The 27,398-nt window shown below is 39.8% G+C and overlaps 1 protein-coding gene across 1 annotated transcript in view; it reads right to left on the bottom strand.

The window, feature by feature from the left end:
- LOC110521947 (C-Jun-amino-terminal kinase-interacting protein 2) overlaps positions 1–27,095 on the bottom strand; it is a 44,413-nt gene extending 17,318 nt beyond the window's left edge. Inside the window, exons 1-2 of the mRNA XM_021599925.2 lie at positions 26,468–27,095; positions 5,907–6,012 (exon numbers count right to left, since the gene is read on the bottom strand). Of these exons, the coding sequence (XP_021455600.2) occupies positions 5,907–6,012; positions 26,468–26,532 (171 nt within the window). The 5' untranslated portion in view covers positions 26,533–27,095. The remainder of the gene's footprint in view (positions 1–5,906; positions 6,013–26,467) is intronic.
- Between the last annotated feature and the right edge of the window lie 303 nt (positions 27,096–27,398).

Here is a 27,398-nt window from a genome sequence, read left to right as displayed (position 1 = left end):
TCTGGAAAGGCACACATAAGGTCCCATAGTTGACAGTGCATGTCAGAGCAAAAACCAAGCCATGAGGTTGAAGGAATTGTCTGTAGGGCTCTGAGACAGGATTGTGTCGAGGCACAGATCTGGGGAAGGATACAAAAAAACATTTCTGCAGCATTAAAGGTCCCCAAGAACACAGTGGCCTCCATCATTCTTAAATGGAAGAAGTTAGGAACCACCAACACTCTTCCTAGAGCTGGCCGCCTGGCCAAACTGAGCATGGACTGGGAGACTATTCAAGATCGAGGGAAAGATGAACGGCGCAAAGTACAGAGAGATCCTTGATAAACCTGTCCAGATCACTCAGGACCTCAGCCTGGGGTGAAGGTTCACCTTCCAACAAGACAACGACCCTAAGCACACAGCCAAGACAATGCAGGAGTGGCTTGGGGACAAGTCTCTGAATGTCCTTGAGTGGCCCAGCCAGAGTCCGGACTTGAACCCGATCGAACATTTCTGGAGAGACCTGAAAATAGCTGTCCAGTGATGCTCCTCATCCAACCTGACAGAGCTTGAGAGGATCTGCAGAGAAGAATGGGGAAACTCCCCAAATACAGTTGTGCCAAACTTGTAGCTTGAGGCTGTAATCATTGCCAAAGGTGCTTCAACAGAGTACTGAGTAAATTATCTGAATTTCACACCATGATCAATTTCACCTGTACTCGTTATTGTCTCCACCCCCTCCAGGTGTCGCTTGTTTTCCCCAGTGCATTTATTCCTGTGTTTCCTGTCTCTTTGTGCCAGTTCGTCTTGTATGTTTCCAAGTCAACCAGCGGTTTTCCCGATCTCTGGCTTTTTGCATTCTCCTTTTTCTAGTCCTCCCGGTTTTGACCCTTGCCTGTTTCCGGACTTTGTACCCACCTGCCTGACCATTCTGCCTGCCTTGACCATGAGCCTGTCTGCCACTCTGTACCTCCTGGACTCTGATCTGGTTTTGACCTTTTTGCCTGTCCACGACCATTCTCTTGCCTACCCCTTTGGATTAATAAATATTGTAAGACTCCAACCATCTGCCACCTGTGTCTGCATTTGGGTTTCGCCTTGTGCCTTGATACTGAACCCTTATGTAAATGTAATATTTCAGTTTTTATTTTTTATAACTTCGCAAAAAAAATTAAACCTGTTCGTTACAGTATGATACTGAATTACAGAAAATTACTGGCAGCACAGTAGCCAGTTAATTACTGTAGATTTACAGGACAAAATATGGTATGGTACTGTATTCTGTGGGGAACAGCATTGTCACTAATGGGTGCACCAAAAATAGCCTCTTACAAAGCACGCCTCAAAATATGGTAATGAGACATTTTGCCGCCCACAACATTTTTTCTACAATGCAGCATAATTCATAGTATGCTTCTGTAAATATACGCAAAACAGGTAAGTTATTTACTTTAAAATTGTATTGTAAAATTACAGAAGTGTAGCAGAATGACATTGAGCCCCCATAATGTATTGCTCTTTAGTACTGTAATATAGAATTACAGTAGCTAACTTAGTTTTTCTGTAAATTTACAGCAATTTATTACAGTGCTGGTAAAGGAGAAAGCTACAAGAGTATCTGAGACACACAGACCCACAGGCCCCATTTGTCTACTACCCCTTTGCTATGGCATATTATGAATAATATATATGTGCAGGGGCATTAATCACTGTTAGAGAGAGAGCAAGAGAGAGAAAGAGAGAATGAAAGAAAGGATGGAGGTAGAGAGGGAGACTCACTTCACCTGATAGCTCAGTGATTTATGCCCGAGTCTGACTCAAGGGACTGAGTATCCTGTCTGCTCCCAAAATACTGACAGCCCTCTCTCATTCTTCCTCTCACTCCCTCTTTCATTCATTCATTTTGTATTTCTCTTATAATTTCTCTCTGGTTCTACTCCCAAAGATTGATAGATACCAACAGGGAAATAAGCCATTTGCTTCCACCCAACCAGGCTTTCACTGAGATTCATTATACACGGCAAACAGAGAACGGAAGACAACTCATGCTCATTTATAGCTCATCTCTTGAGCTCGTCTGTAGCTCATATCTAACTCCCAGACACAGACAAGTCACGAGACTGAAGGGGAAAATGCAGAAACTGTCCGAGTCAGGAGTTAACCTCCCTTTTCTCTTCACTGAAGCATTATGGGAAATATAGGCCAGTGTTCTCTCCTCTCTATCTGCATGGGAATGACAGTGAGGACATGTGGGAGGACCAAAGTCAGTAAAAATCATCATGATGATATTCAGAATGTCAACATTAGGAATAACAGAATTGGAATTGCTTCTCTGTGCGTAATGGGGAAATGAACCATTCCTAGGTTGATTATTTATGTGTGTACAGTAACAGTCAAATGTTTACCTCTACATGTACTCATTACAAGGTTTTTCTTTATTTTTAAAATTTTCTACACTGTAGAATAATAGTGAATACATCAACACTATGAAATAACACATGGAATCATGTAGTAACCAAAAAAAGTGTTAAACAAATCAAAATATAGCCACCCTTTGCCTTGATGACAGCTTTGCACACTCTTGGTATTCTCTCAACCAGCTTCACCTGGAATGCTTTTCCAACAGTCTTGAAGGAATTCCCACAAATGCTGTGCACTTGTTGGCTGCTTTTCCTTCACTCTGCAGTCCAACGCAATTGGGTTGAGGTTGGGTGATTGTGGAGGCCATATGATGCAGCCCTCCATCACTCTCCTTCATGGTCAAATAGCCCTTACACAGCCTGGAGGTGTGTTGGGTCATTGCCTTGTTGAAAAACAAATGATAGTGGGACTAAGCACAAACCAGATGGGATGGCGTATCGCTGCAGAATGCTGTGGTAGCCATTCTGGTTAAGTGTGCCTTGAATTCTAAATAAATCACTGACAGTGTCACCGGCAATGCACCCCCACACCTCCTCCATGCTTAATGGTGAGAACCACACAATGCAAAGATCATCCATCTGTTCACCGACTCTGCGTCTCACATAGACACAGCGGTTGGAACCAAAAATCTCAAATTTGGACTCATGTTTCTTGGCCCAAGCAACTCTTCTGCTTATTTGTGTCCTTTATTAATGGTTTCTTTGCAGCAATTTGACCATGAAGGCCTGATTCACGGAGTCTCCTCTGAACAATTGATGTTGAGATGTGTCTGTTACTTGAACTCTGTGAAGCATTTATTTGGGCTGCAATTTCTGAAGCTAATGAACTTATCCTCTGCAGCAGAGGTAACTCTAGGTTTTCCTTTCCTGTGGCGGTCCTCATGAGAGCCAGTTTCATCATAGCGCTTGACGGTTTTTGCGACTGCACTTGAAGAAACTTTCAAAGTCCTTGAAGTTTTCCAGATTGACTGACCTAGTCTTAAATTAATGATGGACTGTTGTTTCTCTTTGCTTATTTGAGCTGTTCTTGCCATATTGTGGACTTGGTCTTTTACAAAAAAGGGCTATCTTCTGTATACCCCCCTACCTTGTCACAACACCTGATTGGCTCAAACGCATTAAGGAAAGAAATTCCACAAATTAACTTCTAACAAGGCATTCCAGGTGACTACCTCATGATCCTGATGGAGAGAATGCCAATAGTGCAAAGCTTTCAACAAGGCAAAGGGTGGCTACTTTGAATCAAAATATATTTCAGATTCTTCAACACTTTTTTGCTTACGACATGATTCCATATGTGTTACTTCATAGTTTTTATGTCTTCACTACTATTCTACAATGTAGAGAATAGTCAAAATAAAGTACAAATTTATAAAAACCCTGAAATGAGTACGTGTGTCCAAACTATTGACTGGTACTGTGTGTGTGTGTGTGTGTGTGTGTGTGTCGCAGCTTACTACAGTTCAACCAAGTCAAAAAAATTAATTACACGCATGAAAACATCTGTTTTCCTCCTTCTCAAAGCATTCTGGGTCATCTTCAAAAATACATTAGTAACTGCAGCAATTTACACCAATAGTATGGAGGGAGGCGTGGGCTTAGGTTGTAAAAACATTATCACATTTGAAACATTTAAATCTTCTCTCCAAGAAATGCCCTTTCTGGTATATTAAAAAAATCCAATGATTGAAGACTAATATCTCTGCTCCGGGACATAATCAGTTTAGGTCAGTTTAAGATGGTAAGGGTGTGTGTGCGTGTAACTCAAAGGGAGCCACGCCTAATCTTGAAAGGGGTATGCAGATTAGGAAGTGAACAATGAATGGTTATTAATCAGAGATGGGGATTGGGCAGAGGGATAATCCTACTTTTCGGATTGGTTGTCAGCCTTGAAGATCAAAGAAAGTGCTAAAAGATGACCTCTACAAAATTATTTCAGTGCTTTATCACACACACATACAGCACACATACAAATACAGGCACATGTATAAACAAACAGAAACCATTTAACTGTGTGATAGAGGCTTAATGGGCTGATGACAAACACCCAATCAAATACATAAAACAAACACATGCACACACACACACACCACTCTCCAGCTCTGTTCTTAATCCAGAGTGTCAGTCCGAAGTCAGCAGGATTAGTTCCTTTGGGGCTGGGCGACTTGGTGGGGGTGGGTTTGATGATGTAACATAACAAAGAGTGACACTGTCTCTGGCATACACCCACACATCTGTGGACTGAGCAGTCAGGGCCTGTTTGTTCCATTGGGTGAACTGCGTTTGATTGCAAGGATAAAAGTGTTTCCCTTAACTTGCTTTCTGAGGTTGTAGGCCCGGGTCGTCACTACACACTGACAAATTGCTTTGTAGAAAGAACTTTGCATGTGACTGAAAAAATATAACTCAATTGCCCAGTTTTTTTTGTTGTTGTGGGATTAATGAGGCAGAAACAAAAACATGTCTCTTATGGGGAAGAGGAGGAATTGAGGTAAAAAGAAGGGGTTGAAGGTAGGATCTCTCTGAACAGAGCTCTGCAAAGCAGCTAATGAAGGAATGAGCAGTCAGGGGAGAGGGGAGAGAGAGAGGGAGGGAGTAGAGAAGGTGGAAAGGAATGATGCGGGAGGACTGTCTCTGCATAGCAGCAAACTGCACTGGGTTATTCACCCTTTTCTGCAGCTATGGCTCAAAGCCACATAAAACATTCACATCCCTCAGGAGAGAGAGAGTGGGAGGGAGAGTGAAATGGGGAGAGAGATAGAGAGGGAATGAGAGAAAGGGGTGACAGATAAATAATTAAAGAGGGAAACAGAGAGATAGAGAGAGAAGGAGCAGACCCAGTGCTTCTCCAGTAGTACAGGTCTGTAGATTATTTCCAGAGCTCGGTCACTAAGAGGGGATTTGAGTTGTACAGTACAGTACCATTCATATTCTACTCTGATGCTGGAACTGATGTTGATAGGATGGAAATGATAGGGCAGGACTGAGCTTAGTATAAGGTCACTAATGTAATGAGCTCTGGTAACACAGGTATTAACAGCAAGTTACACTGCCACTTATATAAGAGATGAGCCGAGTACACACAAATTGGCAGTTATCACATCCAATGGCTATACCGGGGAGTCGATCACTCTCTCTCTCTCTCATATTCAATCTCTCTGTCACCCACAGCAATTGTCAATCAAAGCCCTGAGCACCATGTGTTGGCAGATTCACACACAGCCACACAAAGAAACCCAAACAGATTGACAGCCAAGGTGCTTTGCTTCAAATTTGTAGGAAGACCTTTGTTTTCTATCTGTACTATAGGAGGAGCTTTTAGTTTACACAACAGTAGTTTGAAGCCGTCTGCAAGCTAATCTATTTATTTATGAGAGCAGAATAGCCCCCAGAAAAGTTATTAATTACAGACATGCTGTTTCACTACATTATATTGGTGTATGTATGTGCCTGTGTGTTTGTGTATGTGTGTGCATGTGTATGCTTGCATGCGTATGTGTGTTCCACCTTCTCGTATGGATCAGAGTCGTAGTTGAGTCCTATTCCACAGTCATCTGTGATTTCAGACAGATCCTCATCATCAAACTCCTCCAGACTGATGTCATGGGCAGGCCTGGAAGAACGGGAGGGAGAGCGTTAATATTTACACATAGTACACACACACCTACACACAAACCTTTTGTGATTTCACCTCCAGTCCTCATGTACCTACCCACCACCCTTCAGGAGGTGAGCATCTCTCTGAGTGATGCCCACACAGAGTGCTCCGACCCTGGGGACGACTGCTCTGAGATATGGCCCATCACTATTTAGTTCTGTGCCTCACTCACCAGACACAAGAACCCACACATCCTCCATATTTTGCTTTGCTCTGTAAGCAGACAGAGGAGTTCAGCCATTATCCCCCCCCCCACAGTTTGCAGACAACAGTTCATGAGCTCATTATCTTGTTTTCTATAAACCATCTGTATAACTGTGGTCCATTAGTTACAACAGAAGCTCAGCTATCTACTCCATTAGTAAGATACTTTTGTAAGGCTCAGAATGCTGCAATGCAGGTTTTCTAGTGAGGACAGGACATTCCAGACAGGGCTTAGTACAGATGTATACAGACCTACTGTGAAGCAGTGTCAGAAAAAACATCAAAAGGTGGAAACGTAAAACTAGATCATTGTCTAACTGGGCAAAATTGCATACCATAATAGTGCTAAATCAGAAATCATGGCTAGATCATAAACACACACACAGAACTCCTGACCAGCAGCAGCCTACAATGTGATACAGGGAAATTATTTGGGATGTCATCCATTATGAATTGCTGTCTAAAAAAATAAACTATTTAGGCCTTTGTGAACTCTCCTTACTGTAATAAAAAAAAGCAACTACAGGACTGTTGTCGCTGATATCACTGTGTATCACTATCTCCAATTATGTTAACATTAGACATCTAGGCTGAGTTGCAATGAAAAAGCCATATCTCAGACTGGCCAATAAAAATAAAAGATTAAGATGGGCAAAAGAACACAGACACTGGACAGAGGAACTGAGCATCCCGGAGTCGCCTCTTTATTGTTGACATTGAAACTTGTGTTTTGCGCGTACTATTTAATGAAGCTGCCAGTTGAGGACTTGTGAGATGTCTGTTTCTCAAACTAGACACTCTAATGTACTTGTCCTCTTGCTCAGTTGTGCACTGGGGCCTCCCAATCCTCTTTCTATTCTGGTTAAAGCCAGTTTGCCCTGTTCTGTGAAGGGAGTAGTACACATCGTTGTACGAGATCTTCAGTTTCTTGGAAAATTCTCACATGGAATAGCCTTCATTTCTCAGAACAAGAATAGACTGATGAGTTTCAGAAGAAAGTTCTTTGTTTCTGGCCATTTTGAGCCTGTAATCTAACCCACAAATGCTGATGCTTCCGACACTCAACTAGTCTAAAGAAGGACAGTTTTATTGCTTCTTTAATCAGAACAACAGTTTTCAGCTGTGCTAACATAATTGAAAAAGGGTTTTCTAATGATCAATTAGCCTTTTAAAATGATAAACTTGGATTAGCTAACACAACGTGCCATTGGAACACAGGAGTGATGGTTGCTGATAATGGGCCTCTGTACACCTATGTGATATTCCATAAAAATAAAAAAAATCTGCCATTTCCAGCTACAATAGTAATTTACATCATTAACAATGTCTACACTGTATTTCTGATCAATTTGATATTATTTTAATGGATGAAAAAGTGTTTTTCTTTCAAAAGCAAGGACATTTCTAAGTGACCCCAAACTTTTTAACAATAGTGTAGGTCCTGGATGTCAGGAAGATTGGCCCCAGTGATGTACTGGGACGTACGCACTACCCTCTGTAGCGCCTTACGCTCAAATTCCGAGCAGTTTTCATACCAGGCGGTGATGCAATCAGTCAGGATTCTCGATGGTGCAGTTGTATAACTTTGAGGATCTGGTGACCCATGCCAAATCTTTTCAGTCTCCTGAAGGCAAAAATGTGTTCTTGTGCCCTCTTCACAACTGTCTTGGTGTGTTTGGACCATGTTAGTTAGATGGTGATGTGTACACCAATGAACCTGAAACTCTCGACCCGCTCCACTTCAGTCCCGTCGATGTTAATGGGTGCCTGTTTGGCCCACCTTTTCCTGTAGTCCATGATCAGCTCCTTTGTCTTGCACACATTGAGGGAGAGGTTGTTGTCTGACCTCCTCCCTATAGGGTGTCTCATCGTTGTAGGTGATGACGCCTGCCACTGTTGTGTCGTCAGCAAACTTAATGATGGTGTTGGAGTCATAGTTTTCAAGCCCTGCCACATCCGACGAACGTCAGAGCCAGTGTAGTAGAATTCAACCTTAGTCCTGTATTGAAGCTTTGCCTATTTGATGGTTGGTGTCAATGCATAGCGGGATTTCTTAAGCGTCCGGATTAGTGTTCCGCTCCTTGAAAGCAGCTCTAGTCTTTAGCTCGGTGTGGTTGTTGCCTGTAACCCATAGTTTCTGGTTGGGATATGTACATACGGTCCAGAGGTAGACCGATTAATCGGCATGGCCGATTAATTAGGTCCAATTTCATAACAACCGGTAATCTGTCTTTTTTGGACGCCGATTATGCCCGATTACATTGCAATCCATGAGGAAACTGCATGGCAGGCTGACCACCTGTTACACGATTGCAGCGTCAAAAGGACCTTGTGGCGGCAATGAGCCAAGATAAGTTGCTAGCTAGCATTCAACTTATCTTGTAAAAAAAACCAAATCAATCTTCACATAACTACAGTACACATGGTTGATATTACTAGTTTAACTAGCTTGTCCTGAGTTGCATATAATCAATGCGGTGCCTGTTAAATGTATCGAATCACAGCCTACTTCAACTTTGCCAAACGGTTGATGATTTAATTAACAAAAACACATTCACGAGAAAGCACATTCGTTGCACAAATGTACCTAACCATAAACATCAATGGCTTTATTAAAATCAATACACAGCAGTATATTTTTAAACCTGAATATTTAATTAAGATAAATGCATGTTAGCAGGCAATATTAACTAGGAAAATTGTGTCACTCCTCTTACGTTCAATGCAAGCAGAGTCAGGGTATATGCAACAGTTTGGGCCGCCTGGCTCATTGCAAACTGTGTTTCTTCCTAACAGACTGTAATTAATTTGCTGAACTTTTACATAACATTGAAGGTTGTGCAATGTAACAGCAATATTTAGACTTAGGGTTGCCACCCTTTAGATAAAATACGGAATGGTTCTGTATTTCACTGAAAGAATAAACATTTTGCTTTCGAAATGATAGTTTCTGGATTTGACCATATTAATGACCAAAGGCTTGTATTTCTGTGTGTTCATTAAGTCTATGATTTGATAGAGCAGTCTGACTGAGTGGTGGTAGGCAGCAGCAGTCTCGTATGCATTCATGCAAACAGCACTTTCCTGCGTTTTTCCAGCAGCTCTTAGCAATGCTTGAGGCACAGCGCTGTTTATGACTTCAAGCCTATCAACTCCCGGGATTAGGCTGGCAATACTAAAGTGCCTATAAGAACATCCAATAGTCAAAGGTATATGAAATACAAATGGTATAGAGAGAAATAGTCGACGCGTCATAATTCATATAACAACTACAACCTAAAACTTCTTAACTGGGAATATTGAACCATCAGCATTCATATGTTCTGAGCAAGGAACTTAAACATTAGCTTTTTTTTTTTTTTACATGGCACATACTGCATTTTTACTTTCTTCTCCAACACTGTGATTTTGCATTATTTACACCAAATTGAACATGTTTCATTATTTATTTGAGACTAAATAGATTGTATGTATGTATTATATTAAGTTAAAATAGAAGGGTTCATTGTTCATTCAGTATTGTTGTAATTGTCATTATTACAAATATATATATAAAAATGTACATAATTGGCCGATTAATCGGTATCTGCTTTTTTTGGTCCTCCAATAATCAGTATCAGCGTTGAAAAAAATAATCATAATCGGTCAATCTCTAGTACGGTCACTGTGGGGACAACGTCGTCAATGCACTTATTAATGAAGCCAGTGACAGAGGTCAAATCAAATCAAACTTTATTGGACACATACACATGATTAGTAGATGTTATTTCAGATGTAGCGAAATGCTTGTGCTTCTAGCTCTGCCAGTGCAGTTATATCTAACGAGTAATATCTAACAAATTACACAACATATACCCAACACTCACATCTATGCAGAAATAAATTAAGACTATATACATAAAGTTGAAGTTGGAAGTTTGTGGCGAAATCCTGCACGGAGTCTTCACCGTGCGCTGCCACGTTGAGAGCACATCAGCAGTAAGGAAGGAGGAAATAAAGACAGCTCGTGGGGAGGAGCACTTGGTTGGCGCGACAGTTTGATTGTGTGTGCTATGCTGCAGAAGTTTGGTTTATTTTCAGCGTGTGTAGTTTATAAAGTATTTAACTCAATCATCGGTGTGCCAGTTCTAGGTCGTGGTTGTTATCGTTTGAGACCGTGCCGGTTATGGATCGCATGGATTAGTAGCAACATTATTGCGAAGCTTTGACGAACAAACCATCTAACGGTCAAGACAGTACACCGGCAAGCCTGAAGACCACAGCTAAGATCTCTCTTGTCCTCTTTCTCTCTCTCTTCCCGCTATTGTTCCAGTGCTTTACCCTGCAACCAGACTTTCTATTTTTCAAATGCACTTCCCATTGAAGTTAATTAGAGCTGGACTATTATTGCCCTGCCAGAAGTATTTGGGTGTATTGTTATTTGAACTGTATTGAGGTGGGGTGTACTAATAACATGTGGCCGAGAAGATTGTGGACATTTTTAAGGCCTTTGTGTCTAAGAACACCTGCACTCCTCCACTGGAAGATAATACATATTATTGCAAATCCTCTGTTGATGACTGGGTACTTTCTTGTATGAAGTTGCTGTTCAATTGCTCTGTCATTTATTATTATTATTATTGTATGAGGTATTCTTGGTGGGGTTACCCCTGTGCTGTGATGTGGGTTTTATAGGGTGTGTATTCTCTTTTCTCTACACTGGCTATCTGGTAAACAGGCTACACTCTAGGCAGTCTCTTCTGCTGATGTGTATGGGTCTGGTACTCTCTCTATTCTACTCTTTTCCTTTCAGCATGGTTAATACCTGCCTGGTGCCCGAACAAAATCTTTATCTTTACCCCTCTCAAATAAATACAGCTACAAGTTTACATACACTTAGGTTGGAGTCATTAAAACTTGACTAAAAAGTCATTAAAACTTGTATTTCAAACCCCTTCACAAATTTCTTGTTAACAAACTATAGTTTTGGTAAGTCGGTTAGGACATCTACTTTGTGCATGACAAAAGTAATTCTTCCAAGTGGGTCAGAAGTTTACATACACTAAGTTGACTGTGTCTTTAAACAGCTTGGAAAATTCCAGAAAATTATGTCATGGCTGTAGAAGCTTCTGATGAGCTAATTGACATAATTTGAGTCAATTGGAGGTGTACCTGTGGATGTATTTCAAAGCCTACCTTCAAACTCAGTGCCTCTTTGCTTGTCATCATGGGAAAATCTAAATAAATCAACCAAGAAATCAATCGACCTCAGAAAGAAAATTGTAGACCTCCACAGGTCTGGTTCATCCTTGGGAGCAATTTCCAAATGCCTGAAGGTACCACGTTCATCTGTACAAACAATAGTACGCACGTATGAACACCATGGGACCACGCAGCCATCATAGCGCTCAGGAAGGAGACACGTTCTGTCTCCTAGAGATGAACGTACTTTGGTGCAAAAAATGCAAATCAATACCAGAACAACAGCAAAGGACCTTGTGAAGATGCTGGAGGAAACAGGTACAAAACCATCTATATCCACAGTAAAACGAGTCCTATAAATCAACATAACCTGAAAGGCCGCTCAGCAAGGAAGAAGTCACTGCTCCAAAACCGCCATAAACAAAAGTCAGACTACAGTTTGCAACTGCACATGTGGACAAAGATTGTACTATTTGGAGAAATGTCCTCTTGTCTGATGAAATAAAAATAGAACTGTTCGGCCAAAATGACCATTGTTATGTTTGGAGGAAAAAGGGTGGCGGAGCTAGAAAAACAAGCATTTCACTCCACCTGAAATAATATCTACTAATCATGTGTATATGTTCAATAAAGTTTGATTTGATCTCTGGTCACTGGCTTCATTAATAAGTGCATTGACGACGTTGTCCCCACAGTGACCGTACTAGAGGTTGACCGATTATGATTTTTTTCAACGCCGATACTGATTATTGGAGGACCAAAAAAAGCAAATACCGATTAAATAGGCCAATTCATATAAATTACAAATATATATTTGTAATAATGACAATTACAACAATACTGAATGAACAATGAACCATTCCATTTTAACTTAATATAATAGATAAATAATGATACATGTTCAATTTGGTTTAAATAATGCAAAGCTGAAGAACACCATCCCAACCGTGAAGCACGGTGTGGCAGCATCATGTTGTGGGGGTGCTTTGCTGCAGGAGGGATTGGTTCACTTCACAAAATAGATGGCGTCATGGGGATGGAAAAGTGTGAATATATTGAAGCAACATCTCAAGACATCAGTCAGGAAGTTAAAACTTGGGTCTTCCAAATGGACAATGATCCCAAGCATACTTCCAAAGTTGTGGCAAAATGGCTTAAGGGCAGCAAAGTCAAGGTATTGGAGTGGCCATCACAAACCCTGACCTCAATACCATAGAAAATGTGTGGGCAGAACTGAAAAAGCGTGTGCGAGCAAGGCCTACAAACCTAAGTTACACAAGCTCTGTCAGGATGAATGGGCCAAAATTCACCCAACTTATTGTGGGAAGCTTGTGGAAGGCTACCCAAAACTTTTGACCCAAGTTAAACAATTTAAAGGCAATGCTACCAAATACTAATTGAGTGTATATAAACTTCTGACCCACTGGGAATGTGAAATAAGAAATAAAAGCTGAAATTAATTATTCTCTCTACTATTATTTTAACATTTCACATTCTTAAAATAAAAAGTGGTGATACTACCTGACCTAGGACAGGGAATTTTTACCAGGATTAAATGTCCAGAAATTGTGAAAAACTGAGTTTAAATGTATTTGGCTAAGGTGTACGTAAACTTCCGACTTCAACTGTATGGACGAGCGATGTCAGAGCGGAACAGACTGATACCGTAGAATAGTATGGAATACAGTATATACATATGAGATGAGTAATGCCAGATCTGTAAACATTATTATAGCGACTAGTGTTCAATTCCTTAAAGTGGCCAGTGATTTCTAGTCTATGCCTATATTGTGTTAGTGAAGGCTGTTTAACAGTCTGCTGGCCTTAAGATAGAAGCCGTTTTTCAGTCTCTCAGTCCCAGCTTTGATGCAGCTGTACTGACAGCAGGGTGAACAGGCAGTGGCTCAGGTGGTTGATGTCCTTGTTGATCCTTTTGGCCTTCCTGTCACATCGGGTGCTGTAGGTGCCCTGAAGGGCGGGCAGTTTGCCCCCGGTAATGTGTTGGGCAGACCGCACCACCCTTTGGAGAGCCTTTAAAATAGTACACCCAAGGTTGGCTACTGCCCCTTTAAAAGCTAGAACAGATTTTGTACCCTATGTTGTGATTCTCAAAGCGACGCGGGCAGTGTGGTCAGCATGTTGCGTTTTAACGATATATCGATTTTTACTTTGTAGCTGTGGTAACTAGTGACGACAGCAAAGTAACCAAACAGGTTGACCACAACGCCTATGTTGCGTGCATGAGCATTGCAAAATGAATGTACACATACAGGTAATTGAATTGTTGCATTGACATTGCTCGTGAGGCATAGCCAGGTGCTAAAATAGAACTTGGTTCTATTTGTGACACTTGACGCAATGCAAGTCCCGTCTCTCCCATCTCCTCATTGGTTTTTAGGAGCATATACCCACGTAGGTGTTTGAAAGATGAACTGAGGTGCACACTCCAGTCCAGTTGGTTGTGGTAAAATACCATAAAGTTGGTTGCCAACCACCATATAAAGTCCAAAGAAGAAGCCTGAAGGAGGAGAAATTACTAGAAATTAACTCAGTTGATCCTTTTATCTGTGGAATAATTGTCAGAGTAGAGGACCTTGTGCATTTCAGGTAAAATAACGACCCAATGTTTATATCACAGGACAAATTTGCAAGCAACAGCAAGATAGCTAGCTAAATTGCCATACATGTTTAACGCTTTTGACCTGTCCCAAATTAATATAGTTTCAGAGTTGGTTTTGATATTTAAACCGGTGTGTCCTGATTGAGTCTGATGTAGGTGGACAAAATCAACATCCGGCGATGGCGCACTCGGACACACGCACTCTCGCTCCCGGTCTAGTCAGCATGTTAGACTACACACACTGAGCATCATTCACAGGTGATATTGTCACCCATCAGACTAATCTAAATTTAACATTGTCTTTACATATACTAAATAATGTGTGAAATTAGTTTTGATTTAGAATGGGCCATTATTATGCTCCTGTTGGAAGAGGGGCGGGGGAAATAAGTCATGTATGCACTTAAATAGCTAATGGCGGACGCCATTCCCACGGTTCATTTTCATGCCAGCCAGGTAGGCAGGCAACTCCGATTGTAAAGCGAAGCAATGTGCTTAGTATTAGGATTGTTGAGAAATACATTTAGCGTAAAGAAAGCTGATTGTATCCTCTTTTTAATAAGAGAGGCCATCAAAACTCTGTTCTCACGCAATTGCATAGCCTATAATAAATTTTGCGCAACATGAGCTCATGAAGTGTTCGATTTGATTTGACTGCATTTGTATTGATGTCAGAGTGATTACAGGATTACAGGAGCGCAGACTACCAGGCCAGTAGTGATGCCATTAGTGACTACCAGGCCATTTGGTAGCCTACTATTGTCCATCAGCGGCATCTGAGCACAGTTTTGGAGAAGCCTAGTTACCATGACTAAACAATCACATGGTATTTGACTGCGGTCATGACTCATCAATGCAGATGTGGCCGTAATTGTAACAGCCCAAGGCGTGGCATGTGTGTTGCTAATGGGATTGCAGTCTACACTCTTAGCTCCTTTTTTTCTATCTAGAACCTAAAATGGTTCTTTGGCTGTCCTCATAGGAGAACCCTTTGAAGAACCCTTTCGGGTTTCAGGCAAAACCCCTTTAGGTTCCATGTAGAACGCTGGAATCAAAAAGGGTTATCCTATGGGGACAACTAAAGAACCCTTTTGTAACCCTTTTTTCTAAGTGTGTAGCTAGCTCTCAATTCTGGGAGGTGAATCTAGCGCTGCCAGGTCTCTGAGGAGTCCAACTCCACTCATGATTCCAGAACTCCACTCACGAGGAGCAGCCTTAGAATAGAATGAACAATAGAATTAGTCCTGTGTATTCTTCTAAATTCTAATCATCAAAAGTGGGGGAGGCTCCTTTCAGCTCCACTCCCACTTTATCTTTCTGTAAGAGATTCCTGGTGATGTAGATGACTAATGACTCATCCCACTGGGCAAAAACTGGTTGAATCAATATATGTCAGCGTAATTTGTCAACCTTATGTGACGTGGAATCTTTAAAAAAATGGAAGTTTGTGGCGAAAAAAAAATACATTGGATTTGAAAAAGTAATTATACAAATCATCAACTGTTGTTTTATGGGTGAAATTTCAACCACAGGATTCTGTCATCATGGTAACCACATTTCAACAAAATATGTTTTTTTACCTATAATATTAATTTTTACCTATAAAAACAGATCTTCTATGTCATATCCACAATCAGAAAAAAAACATTAGGCTAGACAGCACCCCCTACTGGAGAATGGATTTACAGCTACCATTTGGCCTTCCATCCAGGGTTTTAACCAATCCCAGTCCTGCATAGCTATGAAATTTGACAGACTATTACCAATGAGCTATCATGAGAATGATTGTTGAGAGATCTCCACTTAAACTAAGTAGATTCACTGTTGCTATTGAAGTCATTCCAAAGGGTAGGTTTAACAGATCAAATGAAATGTGAAAAATACTTTATCACTCATTATCAACGATGCTATTTCAGCCTAAATAGCATTTGCAAAGTCATCAACAGCTATTGTTTCAATTCAACATAAAATAGACAATACAATAGGCCTAAGGTTTCATGCTCTGGTTGATTTAAAATGTCATGATATTGAATTGTGTTTGGTTGTCAACGCAACCAAATATCAACATTTGAAGGAGATGGAACTATCCAAGCAGAAGATACATCTGTACCACTGACTTAGTCTGGCTTTAATTGCAGTTTGTCTACAAATTAATAATTGATATGTTGGATTCAAATCTCCATCTCAACCAAACATTTGAATTAAGGAATAGGTATAAATCAAATCAAACTTTATTTAAAGTGCATTTCAAGTATGATTTTATTTAGTCCTATTCTTTAACATAGATTTTTGGTTGAGATGGAGACCAACATATGATGAATCCAACATATAATTTATTACATTTGTAGACAGACTGGAATTAAAGCCAGCCAGTAAGTGGCACAGATGGAACTATCCAAGTAGAAGATAAATATCCTTCAAATGTTGATATTTGGTTGCATTGAAACACAAATCAATATCACTTTTGAAATATAATAAATAGCCTGCAGGGGGAAAAAGTGTTGAAAAAAAAGAAGGGAAGCGCTGCTAAGGTACACAATAGTAGGTGTTGGTAGACAGTGTCACGCCCTGGTCTTAGTATTTTGTGTTTTCTTTATTATTTTGGTTAGGCCAGGGTGTGACATGGGTTTATTATGTGGTGTGTTTTGCCTTGGGGTTTTTGTAGGTATTGGGATTGTGGTTAGTAGGGTTATCTAGAAAAGTCTATGGTTGCCTGAAGTGGTTCTCAATCAGAGGCAGGTGTTTATCGTTGTCTCTGATTGGGAACCATATTTAGGCAGCCATATTCTTTGAGTGTTTCGTGGGTGATTGTTCCTGTCTCTGTTTGTTTGCACCAGATATGCTGTTTAGGTTTTTACGTTTGTTGTATTGTTCGTGTTTTCATCTTTATTAAAGATGTATACAAATAACCACGCTGCATTTTGGTCCTCCTCTTCTTTGACAGAAGAAAACTGTGACAGACAGAAGGTACACTTTGATAAAAGGTGTAAATCGGTCATCAAAAAGAAAGGAACAAGGCACTCCTCAATTAATCAAAATGCCTTAATTTGTATGGCATGTTCAATGGAAACAAAGTTTTAAAATTGACATGTTTTGGCTGCATGGCCTTCGTCAGGGAGTACAAAATAATAAATAGACTAACTTGTCGACAAGTTAACAAATTATATGTTGGATTCACGTCTCCCAACAAGTTTAAGAATAGGATTAAGCCAGTGGCTCAGATTGAACTATCCAAGCAGTAGGTATATCTACTTTAAAATGTTGATATTTGGTTGTATTGTCAACCAAACACAATATTACTTGCATAATACAGCAAAAAGCCTCAAGTTAAGGCTCTTACAAATTAATGTAACATTCATCCTTAAAATGAGTAACACATCCATGGCCACATTTTGCGGTTACTGTATACTTTTCTTCTTATGTAAACATATAGGAAGAAATACTGATACCAACAGACTCGAAGACCATTTCTATCTACAAGCCATCAGACTGCTGTACACTTGAACTGGACTGACCACCTGCTAGGATTCTCTGCACCTTAGCACACATGCACTCACTCATATGCATACACCCACACACATCACAACTGCTGCTACCAGAATCTTATTATATTGCTCAGTTTATACACTGTCCCCATCCCTCAATACACAAGTAAATATTGGACTACATAAAAAAAAGTGTGCAGGTTCAAGGTAGCATGCTTAGGTCGTCACAGGTCTGTGGAGCGCTTCACAATTGCTGTAATAATCTGTGCAGAACCACGAACGGAATTGATCACTTGAATCATGTACTTTTAATATAATCTCAACTGCAATCCAGGGCATTTGGTTCTGCTATTAGATGATGCATAGCGATAACACATTAATCTGTTGTTTGAATGAACAAAATATCTGATATTGTATTCATTTGAACTTTACCGTGCTTTTACATGGTTGAAAGCGCATTGATAGACATTTTGGTGACAACAAAAATCCGACATTGCTTTTCAAATGGAATTTGGTTGTGCTTTTAAATGGTTGAAAGAATAGTGATAACACATTGGAAATTCAATAAATGTTTGGCTGACTTTTTGAGTGGGTGAATGCCTTCAGAAAGTATTCACACCCCTTGACCTTTTCCACATTTTCTTGTATCACAGGCTGAATTTTAAAACCCATTAAATAAATATTTTTTTGACACTGACCTACACACATTACCCCATAATGTCAAAGTGTAATTATGTTTTGTGAAAAAAATTCAAATTAATACAATATCTAAAGCTAAAATGTCTCGAGTCAATAAGTATTCAACCCTTTTGTTATGAAAAGCCTAAATAAATTCAGGAGTAAAAAAATTGCATAACAAATCACATAAGTTTCATGGACTCACTGTGTGCAATAAGTGTTTAACATGATTTTTGAATGACTACCTCATCTCTGTACCCCACACATACAGATAATTGTAAGGTCTCTCAGTCGAGCAGTGAATTTCAAACACAGATTCAACCACAAAGACCAGGGAGGTTTTCCAATGCCTCGCAAAAAAACGGAACATATTGGTGGATGAAATAAAAAAGAAGACTCTGAATATCCCTTTGAGCATGGTGAAGTTATTTATTACACACTTTGGATGGTGTATTAATACACCCTGATACAAGCGTCCTTCCTAACTCGGTTGCCGGAGAGGAAGGAAACCACCCAAGGATTTTACAATGAAGAAAATGTTGACTTCAAAACAGTAACAGAGTTTAATTGCTGTGATAAGAGAAAACAGAGGATGGATCAACAACATTGTAGTTACTTCACAATAATAACCTAATTGTAAAAAGAAGGAAGCCTGTACAGAATAAAAATATTCCAAACATGCATCCTGTTTGCAACAAGGCACTAAAGTAATTAGAGGTCGACCGACTATGATTTTTCAATACCGATATTGGAGGACCAAAAGAAGCAGATACCAATTAAAATCGGACAATTTTTTTTAGTTTATTTATATATATATAATGACAATTACAACAATACTGAATGAACACTTATTTTAACTTAATCTAATATATACATTAAATTGATTTATTCTCAAATAAATAATGAAACATGTTCAATTTGGTTTAAATAATGCAAAATCACAGTGTTGGAGGAGAAAGTAAAAGTGCAATATATGCCATGTAAAAAAGCTAACGTTTAAGTTCCTTGCTCAGAACATGAGAACATATGAAAGCTGGTGGTTCCTTTTAACATGAGTCTTCAATATTCACAGTTAAGAAGTTTTTGGTTGTAGTTATTATAGGAATTATATGACTATTTCTCTCTATACCATTTGTATTTCATATACATTTGACTATTGGATGTTCTTATAGGCACTTTAGTATTGCCAGCCTAATCTCGGGAGTGAATAGGCTTGAAGTCATAGACGGCGCTGTGCCTCAAGCTGCTGGAAAATGCAGGAAAGTGCTGTTTGAATTAATGCTTACGAGCCTGCTGCTGCCTACCACCGCTCAGTCAGACTGCTCTATCAAATTATAGACTTAATTATAATATAATAAACACACAGAAATATTAGCCTTAGGTCATTAAAATGGTCAAATCCAGAAACTATCATTTCGAAAAAAACTAAACATTTATTCTTTCAGTGAAATACGGAACCATTCTGTATTTAATCAAACGGGTGGCATCAATAAGTCTAAATATTGCTGTTACATTGCACAACCTTCAATGTTATGTCATAATTATGTACAATTCTGGCAAATTAATTACGGTCTTTGTGGGTAGGAAGAAATGGTCTTCACACAGTTCGCAACGAGCCAGGTGGCCCAAACTGCTGCACGTACCCTGACTCCGCTTGAACAGAATGCAAGAGAAGTGACACAAATTCCCTAGTTAATATATTGCCTGCTAACATGAATTAAAGTAAATATGCAGGTTTAAAAATATATAGTTGTGTATTGATTTTAAGAAAGGCATTGATGTTTATGGTTAGGTACATTGATGCAACGACAGTTTTTTTGCGAATGCGCTTGTTAAATCATCACTCGTTTGACGAAGTAGACTGTGATAAATTAACAGGCACCGCATTGATCATTTGTAACACATGACAAACTAGTTAAACTAGTAATATCATCAATCATGTGTAGTTAACTAGTGATCATGTTACGATTGATTTTTTTTATATAAGATAAGTTTAATGCTAGCTAGAAATTTACCTTGGCTCCTTGCGGCACTCGCGTAACAGGTGGTCAGTCTGCCACATAGTCTCATGACGTGCAACGTAATCGGCGTACAAAAATGCCGATTATCAATTGTTATAAAAACCTGAAATCGGCCATGCCGATTAATCAGTCGACCTCAAAGTATTACTGCAAAAAATACATTTTTTGTCCTGAATACAAAGTGTTATGTTTGGGGCAAATCCAATACAACACATGACTGAGTACCACTCTCCATATTTACAAGCATAGTGGTGGCTGCATCATGTTATGGGTATGCTTGTAATCATAAAGTCTTTTAGGATAAAAAAAAAACAGAATCGAGCTAAGCACAGGCACAATCCTAGAGGAAAACCTGGTTCAGTCTGCTTTACACCAGACACTGGGAGATTAATTCACCTTTCAGCAGGACAATAACCTAAAACACAAAGCCAAATCTACACTGGAGTGGCTTACCAAGAAGACAATGAATGTTCCTGTGTGGCCGAGTTTCAGCTTTGACTTAAATCTACTTGAAACTCTATCGCAAGATCCGAAAATGGTTGTTTAGCAATGATCAACAACCAATTTGACCGAGCTTGAAGAATTTGAAAAGAATAAATGGGCAAATGTTGCAAAATCCAGGTGTGGAAATCTTTTAGAGACTTGCCCAGAAAGACTCACAGCTGTAATCACTGCCAAAGGTGTATCTACAAAGTATTAACTCAGGGGTGTGAATACTTATGTAAATTAGATATTTCATTATAAATTAGCAAACATTTCTAAAAACATGTTTTCACTTTGTCATTACTTTGGGTATTGTGTGTAGATGGGTGAGGCACTTTTTCAACAATTTTGAATTCAGGCTGTAACACAACACAATGTGGAGTAAGTCAAGGGGTATGAATACTTTCTGAAAGCAATGTATCTCATTGATCAACATCTCAACCAAATATTACCCAATTATCCACATTGAAATGGTGTGCCCAGTGGGATAGGACCTCACACACACCCTTCATTTAAGAATAAAAATAAAAGTTAATGTTGGAATACATGAAGTGACATGAGCAACATTAACAAAAGTAAGGCTTTATGGATGTTATAGAGGAACCATATGTTTCAGCAGAATTTATGCTCAAACTGAATCCATGAAAATAATACCTACATGTGTCTAATATTAGATCCATAACTGAATCTGCTCCTTCATGGGTTTTGAAACAGAATAGTATCATAATCTGTAACATTTCTGTTCATATTATCACCTACAGTCATATTTTATTTTATAATGTTTTTCCAATTGAAGAGAAATGTAACAGCCTAGCAGTGGATTATAGAGGTGAAGGCTGCATCTTTAAGAATGCATCAAATTTAGAAATGCCTGACAGAGAATGCACATGTAGATCTATACTGCGTTAAACTAAGCTTATACTGTGCTGCTTCAAAGTATGTGAACCACTTGTGCAATTACAGATTTATTTTAGTTTCTACCATGAAATCTTAATTTAATCAGAACCAGTCTTTTTGATCTGACATAACAGGTTTATATTTACCAATACCATATGTTGGTGTCTCATGTGTGTAGTAGAAAAACAACATTAAAAAGGAATTAGTGCAGGTGCAAAAATAAGTGAACCCCGGGTTGCATTGATTAAATCAAGTAGGTAAGTAGAATCCAGTGGGGAAATAATTTGGTACCAAATGAACCAATCAAAGGAGAGATAGTTAGGAAAGTGTTTGAGCGGGACTAAGAAACCTGAGCTGTGTTCAAATACCCATACTAACATACGGTATGCTACATACTGTATGCTACAAAGATCGTACTTTTTGGAGAAATGTCCTCGTCTGATATAAACAAATTAGAGGTCGACCGATGTATGATTTTTCAACGCCGATACCGATTATTGGAGGACCAAAAAAGCCGATACCGATTAATCGGCCGATTTAAAAAATTAAATAAAAATGTATTTGTAATAATGACAATTACAACAATACTGAATTAACACTTATTTTAACTTATTATAATATATCAATAAAATCAATTTAGCCTCAAGTAGATAATGAAACATGTTCAATTTGGTTTAAATAATGCAAAAACAAAGTGTTGGAGAAGAACGTAAAAGTGCAATATGTGCTATGTAAGAAAGCTAACGTTTCAGTTCCTTGCTCAGAACATGAGAACATATGAAAGCTGGTAGTTCCTTTTAACATGAGTCTTCAATATTCCCAGGTAAGAAGTTTTAGGTTGTAGTTATTATAGGACTATTTCCCTGTATACCATTTGTATTTCATTAACCTTTGACTATTTGATGTTCTTATAGGCACTTTAGTATTGCCAGTGTAACAGTATAGCTTCCGTCCCTCTCCTCGCTCCTCCCTGGGCTCGAACCAGCAACACAACGATCACAGCCACCACATCGAAGCAGCGTTACTCATGCAGAGCAAGGGAAACAACCACTCCAAGGCTCAGAGCGAGTGAAGTTTGAAACGCTATTAGCGCGCGCTAACTAGCCAGCCATTTCACTTCGGTTACACCAGCCTCATCTCGGGAGTTGATAGGTTTGAAGTCATAAACAGCGCAATGCTTGACGCACAACGAAGAGCTGCTGGCAAAACACACGAAAGTGCTGTTTGAATGAATGTTTACGCGCCTGCTTCTGCCTACCACCGCTCAGTCAGATTATATGCAACACAGGATAAATAATAGATAATATCTAGTAATATCATCAACCATGTGTAGTTAACTAGTGATTATGATTGATTGTTTTTATAAGATAAGTTTAATGCTAGCTAGCAACTTACCTTGGCTTACTGCATTTGCATAACAGGTAGTCAGTCTCCTTATGGAGTGCAACGAGAGAGAGGCAGGTCGTTATTGCGTTGGACTAGTTAACTGTAAGGCTGCAAGATTAGATTCCCCGAGCTGACAAGGTGAAAATCTGTCTTTCTGCCCCTGAACGAGGCAGTTAACCTCGGCGTTCCTAGGCCGTCATTGAAAATAAGAATGTGTTCTTAACTGACTTGCCTAATAAAAGGTGTAAAAAAATTCTAATTAAAAAATTACATAAAAAATACAAATCGGCGCTCAAATACCGATTTCCGATTGTTATGAAAACTTTAAATCGGCCCTAATTAATCGGCCATTCCAATTAATCGGTCGACCTTTAAACAAATAGAACTGTTTGGCCATAATGTCCATCATTATGTTTGGAGGAAAAGGGGGATGCTTGCAAGCTGAAGAACACCATTCCAACCGTGAAGCACGGGGGTGGCAGCATCATGTTGTGGGGGTGCTTGGCTGCAGGAGGGACTGGTGCCCTTCACAAAATAGATGGCATCACGAGGGAGGAAAATTATGTGGATATATTGAAGCAACATCTCAAGAAATCAGTCATGAAGTTAAATGGACAATGATGCCAAGCATACTTCAAAAGTTGTGGCAAAATGACTTAAGGACAACAAAGTCAAGGTATTGGAGTGGCCATCACAACACCCTCAATACCATAGAAAATTTGTGGGCAGAACTGAAAAAACGTGTGCGAGCAAGGAGGCCTACAAACCTGACAGTTACACCAGCGCTGTCAGGAGGAATGGGCCAAAATTCACCCAAGTTATTGTGGGAAAATTGTGGAAGCCTACCTGAAACGTTTGACACAAGTTAAACAATTTTAAGGCAATGCTACCAAATACTAATTGAGTGTATGTAAACTTTTGACCCACTGGGAAAGTGATGAAAGAAATAAAAATAATTCTCTACTATTATTCTGACATTTCACATTCTTAAAATAAAGTGGTGATCCTAACTGACCTAAGATGGGGAATTCTTACTAGTCAGGAACTGTGAAAAACTGAGTTTAAATGTATTTGTCTAAGGTGTATGTAAACATGCGACTTCAACTGTAGTTAATATACTGCCTGGCAAGTTTAATGTATTAGTAGCCAACTAACGTTAGGTAACTAGCTAACATACCGGTACATACTGCTGTAATGCTATGCGGTTCATAAGGATAGCTAGCGTAGCTAACAAATATTCAGCCAACATATTGTGTAACATGACTTATTTGAAAAGGCATTACTTGATTAAATGTTTCAACATTTTCTTAACATTTGTCATAATTAGTTAAAGCAAGAATTTGTATCCGCTCTCGACGGACTTCACATGCATATTTTCCGCCATTTTCTTCAAATCTGAAAAGTTATGCCACGCCCATTTTCTGAAGAATTGCATTATGGTCCCTGAAAGCATAGAAATAGTGTCCACTACATGTATACTTTGTATTTTGGCTAATTTAGTATGTCATCCGGGAACTTTTGGTATACGAACTATATCCAGACTATGACCAATAAGCATACTATATACAACATTTACGTCACAAATAGTATGGTTAGTATGAGTATTCGAACACAGCTCTGGTCAGTTTGGTGTTACCCATTCAGGTGAATGCAAAGCACACCATGCTGAGAGGAAAGGAGATCCCAGAGGACATCAGGACGAGGGAAATGAGAGCACATCGGTCTGGGGAAGGCTATAAAATCATCTAAAAAAAGGTTTGAGCTCAGTCCACTGTGAGGCTAATAATTTACAAATGGAGAGCATTTAACATGACAGCAACTCAGTCTAGAAGTGGACTCCCTTCCAAAATATCCCCAAGAGTCACAAGAACAATAATAAATCAGGTAAAAGCCAACCCAAACATATAATTTACAGATTTGCAGACCTCCCTTGCTGCATCTCAGGTAACTGTGCATTCTTCAACAAGAAAAACACTGAATCAAAATGGGAGGGTTGTTAGGAAGAAGCCTCTGCTGTCAAAAAAGAAACAAACTGGTCGTCTTAACTGCCAGAGTCCAATTGACCTTTTTGGTGGCGAAAACACTGCCTATCACCAAAATAACCTTATCCCAACAGTCAAGCATTGTGGTGGGAATGTCAAGATCTGGGGCTGCTTTTCCTCCTCTGGACTTGGATGATCCACATCATTAAGGGAACCATGAATTCTGAGGTGTACCAGGAGATTCTTGAACAGAACATCAAGCCATCAGCTGGGACGAAAATGGGTCTTCCTACAAGGCAATGAGTCAAAGCATTCAAGGAAATCTACTAAAGAATGGCTCAGGAGAAAGACTATTTGTGTTTTGGATTGGCCAAGTCAAAGTCCTGACCTAAATCCAATCGAGATGCTGTGGCAGGACCTGAAGCGTGCAGTTCATGCCAGACACCCCTCAAACCTCACTCACTTGGCTGAGCTCTGTAAGGACTGGGCAAAAATTCCTCAAAACAGATGTCAGGGACTGATTACTGGCTATAGGAGACTTTACTCCAAGTTATCACTGCTAATGGAGGTGCCACAAGCTATTGACTGAAGGGGTTCACATATTTTTGCACACATCAAATCTGAAATTCTGTTAAATAAACCACTTTTGTTGAATAAACAATGAAAATATATATTTTTGGTTTCTGTCATTTACTTGGAATGTTTTGGGGTTGGGGTTTAGATAAGGATTGTATATGCTTATTTTAATATGTTATAGCAAAATAATGACCAGCCCTGTAGGGTTCACGTGTTTTCAAGCAGCACCCCACCACCCCAAACACAGACCTGAAGTGTTAAACTATCCAATCAACAATAGGTGGATACACGTTTTGTGGCTATTGATGTTAAAGGAAAAGTGTAATCTTATAGCCTATTGTAACTGAGCTCACAGCACCCATTTCGGGCTGTTTGTCTCAACAGGGCGTGGGCCTCATTCTCTCCGCCTCTGAGGTAATTGAATCTGAGCTAGAGAATGCGCCAGCCAGGCGGGCAAACGACATGACCGCCAAAAATCTATATCTTGTCCTCTCTGTGAACATTCCTACTCTCTCCCCTTTGCTCTTAAAGGCAGTTGTGTTGCGTATAGCTCAAGGGTATTTTCAAAACGAACTCAAATCAAGCTACGTGCAGCGCGTAGCTGATGCTGTGTTGGTTGCTTATGTTTTTGTCTCTCGCTTGATGTGAGTTCGTTTAGAAAATGCACCTATATAACGACGTAGAGCAGCATCAGCATTCAATAGTCCTATATGTCTCATGTTGATAATAATACAATGCGGTAATATCAACAAAACTGGCAAACATACTAACGGTTCACCCCATCCTCAGCACATCCGCCTGTATCACCTCCTCCCTTCAGTATTGAGCGCTCGAGGATAGCCTACCAGCTATGCCCAGCCACCCTTCATTGCTCCGTCTGCGGGTTTGATGTCTTACCTGCAGCCTGGAGGAGAGAGGGAGTGGAAGGTGGAGAGTGAGAACATCTCATCCCTGTCCGCCATCTTCCTCCAGAAACGACTCGAAGTGACTGCAGATAAACACTGAGGGAGCGCAGTCCATTCACAACCGCGGAGCGCGACAGACGGACGCAATACGGACAACGCGGTTTCTCTCTCTTTCCCTCCCTCTATCCTACTCCCACGCTGTTAAAGATGCTCCTGGCCGCGACCTAGCCAAATCAGATACACGTACTCAACATCACCATCAAATCTGACTTGAGCTGCTATCCACTCTACGGCCCGGAAATGGCAGCGAACAGAGAAAAATAACAATGCGGTAATCACAAAAACAAATCGTATCTGCCCCCGATGCGGCCAGCCAGCCTGTCACACACACGCACACTGCCTTGTCAAATATTTGCTGTTGTGATGTTGCCTGTGAAACAAAGCAGCGGTGCAGAGAGGGGAGGTTTGGGGGGTGATAAGTGCCAGAATTAAGCCTCGTGAAGCTACTGATAAGTCTTACCAAGTCACCTAATGTCTTCCTAGTGCCATAAAATACCACCATGAATTAACATGGATGTCCATGGAGCCAATTTTTTTCTACAGCATCAAACTGCCAACGCGTTAACGACACAGACCCATGACATAGTGTTCACATCCTGTGCCAGTTGAACTGCTTAAAAACGTCTACATGTGTTAAGGGTTAGTGTTAGTTTAAGTGTCTGTTTAGTTTATTATTAATGATCTCACCATGAACGCATGTACATGATTTTGTAAAAAATATTTTAATTGCCAGATTAATCAATTTCATTTGTTGATTTAGCTAAAGTAGGCATATCACATTATTACAAAAATTATTAGGCTAGTTGATATCGCAGCCAGCCACCATTACTGTGTAGATGATGCCTATTTCTCACATCAATATA

This window comes from Oncorhynchus mykiss, chromosome 1 (genome assembly GCF_013265735.2).
Source record: "Oncorhynchus mykiss isolate Arlee chromosome 1, USDA_OmykA_1.1, whole genome shotgun sequence".
NCBI lineage: Eukaryota > Metazoa > Chordata > Actinopteri > Salmoniformes > Salmonidae > Oncorhynchus > Oncorhynchus mykiss.
This window is presented reverse-complemented; position numbering and strand designations above follow the sequence as displayed.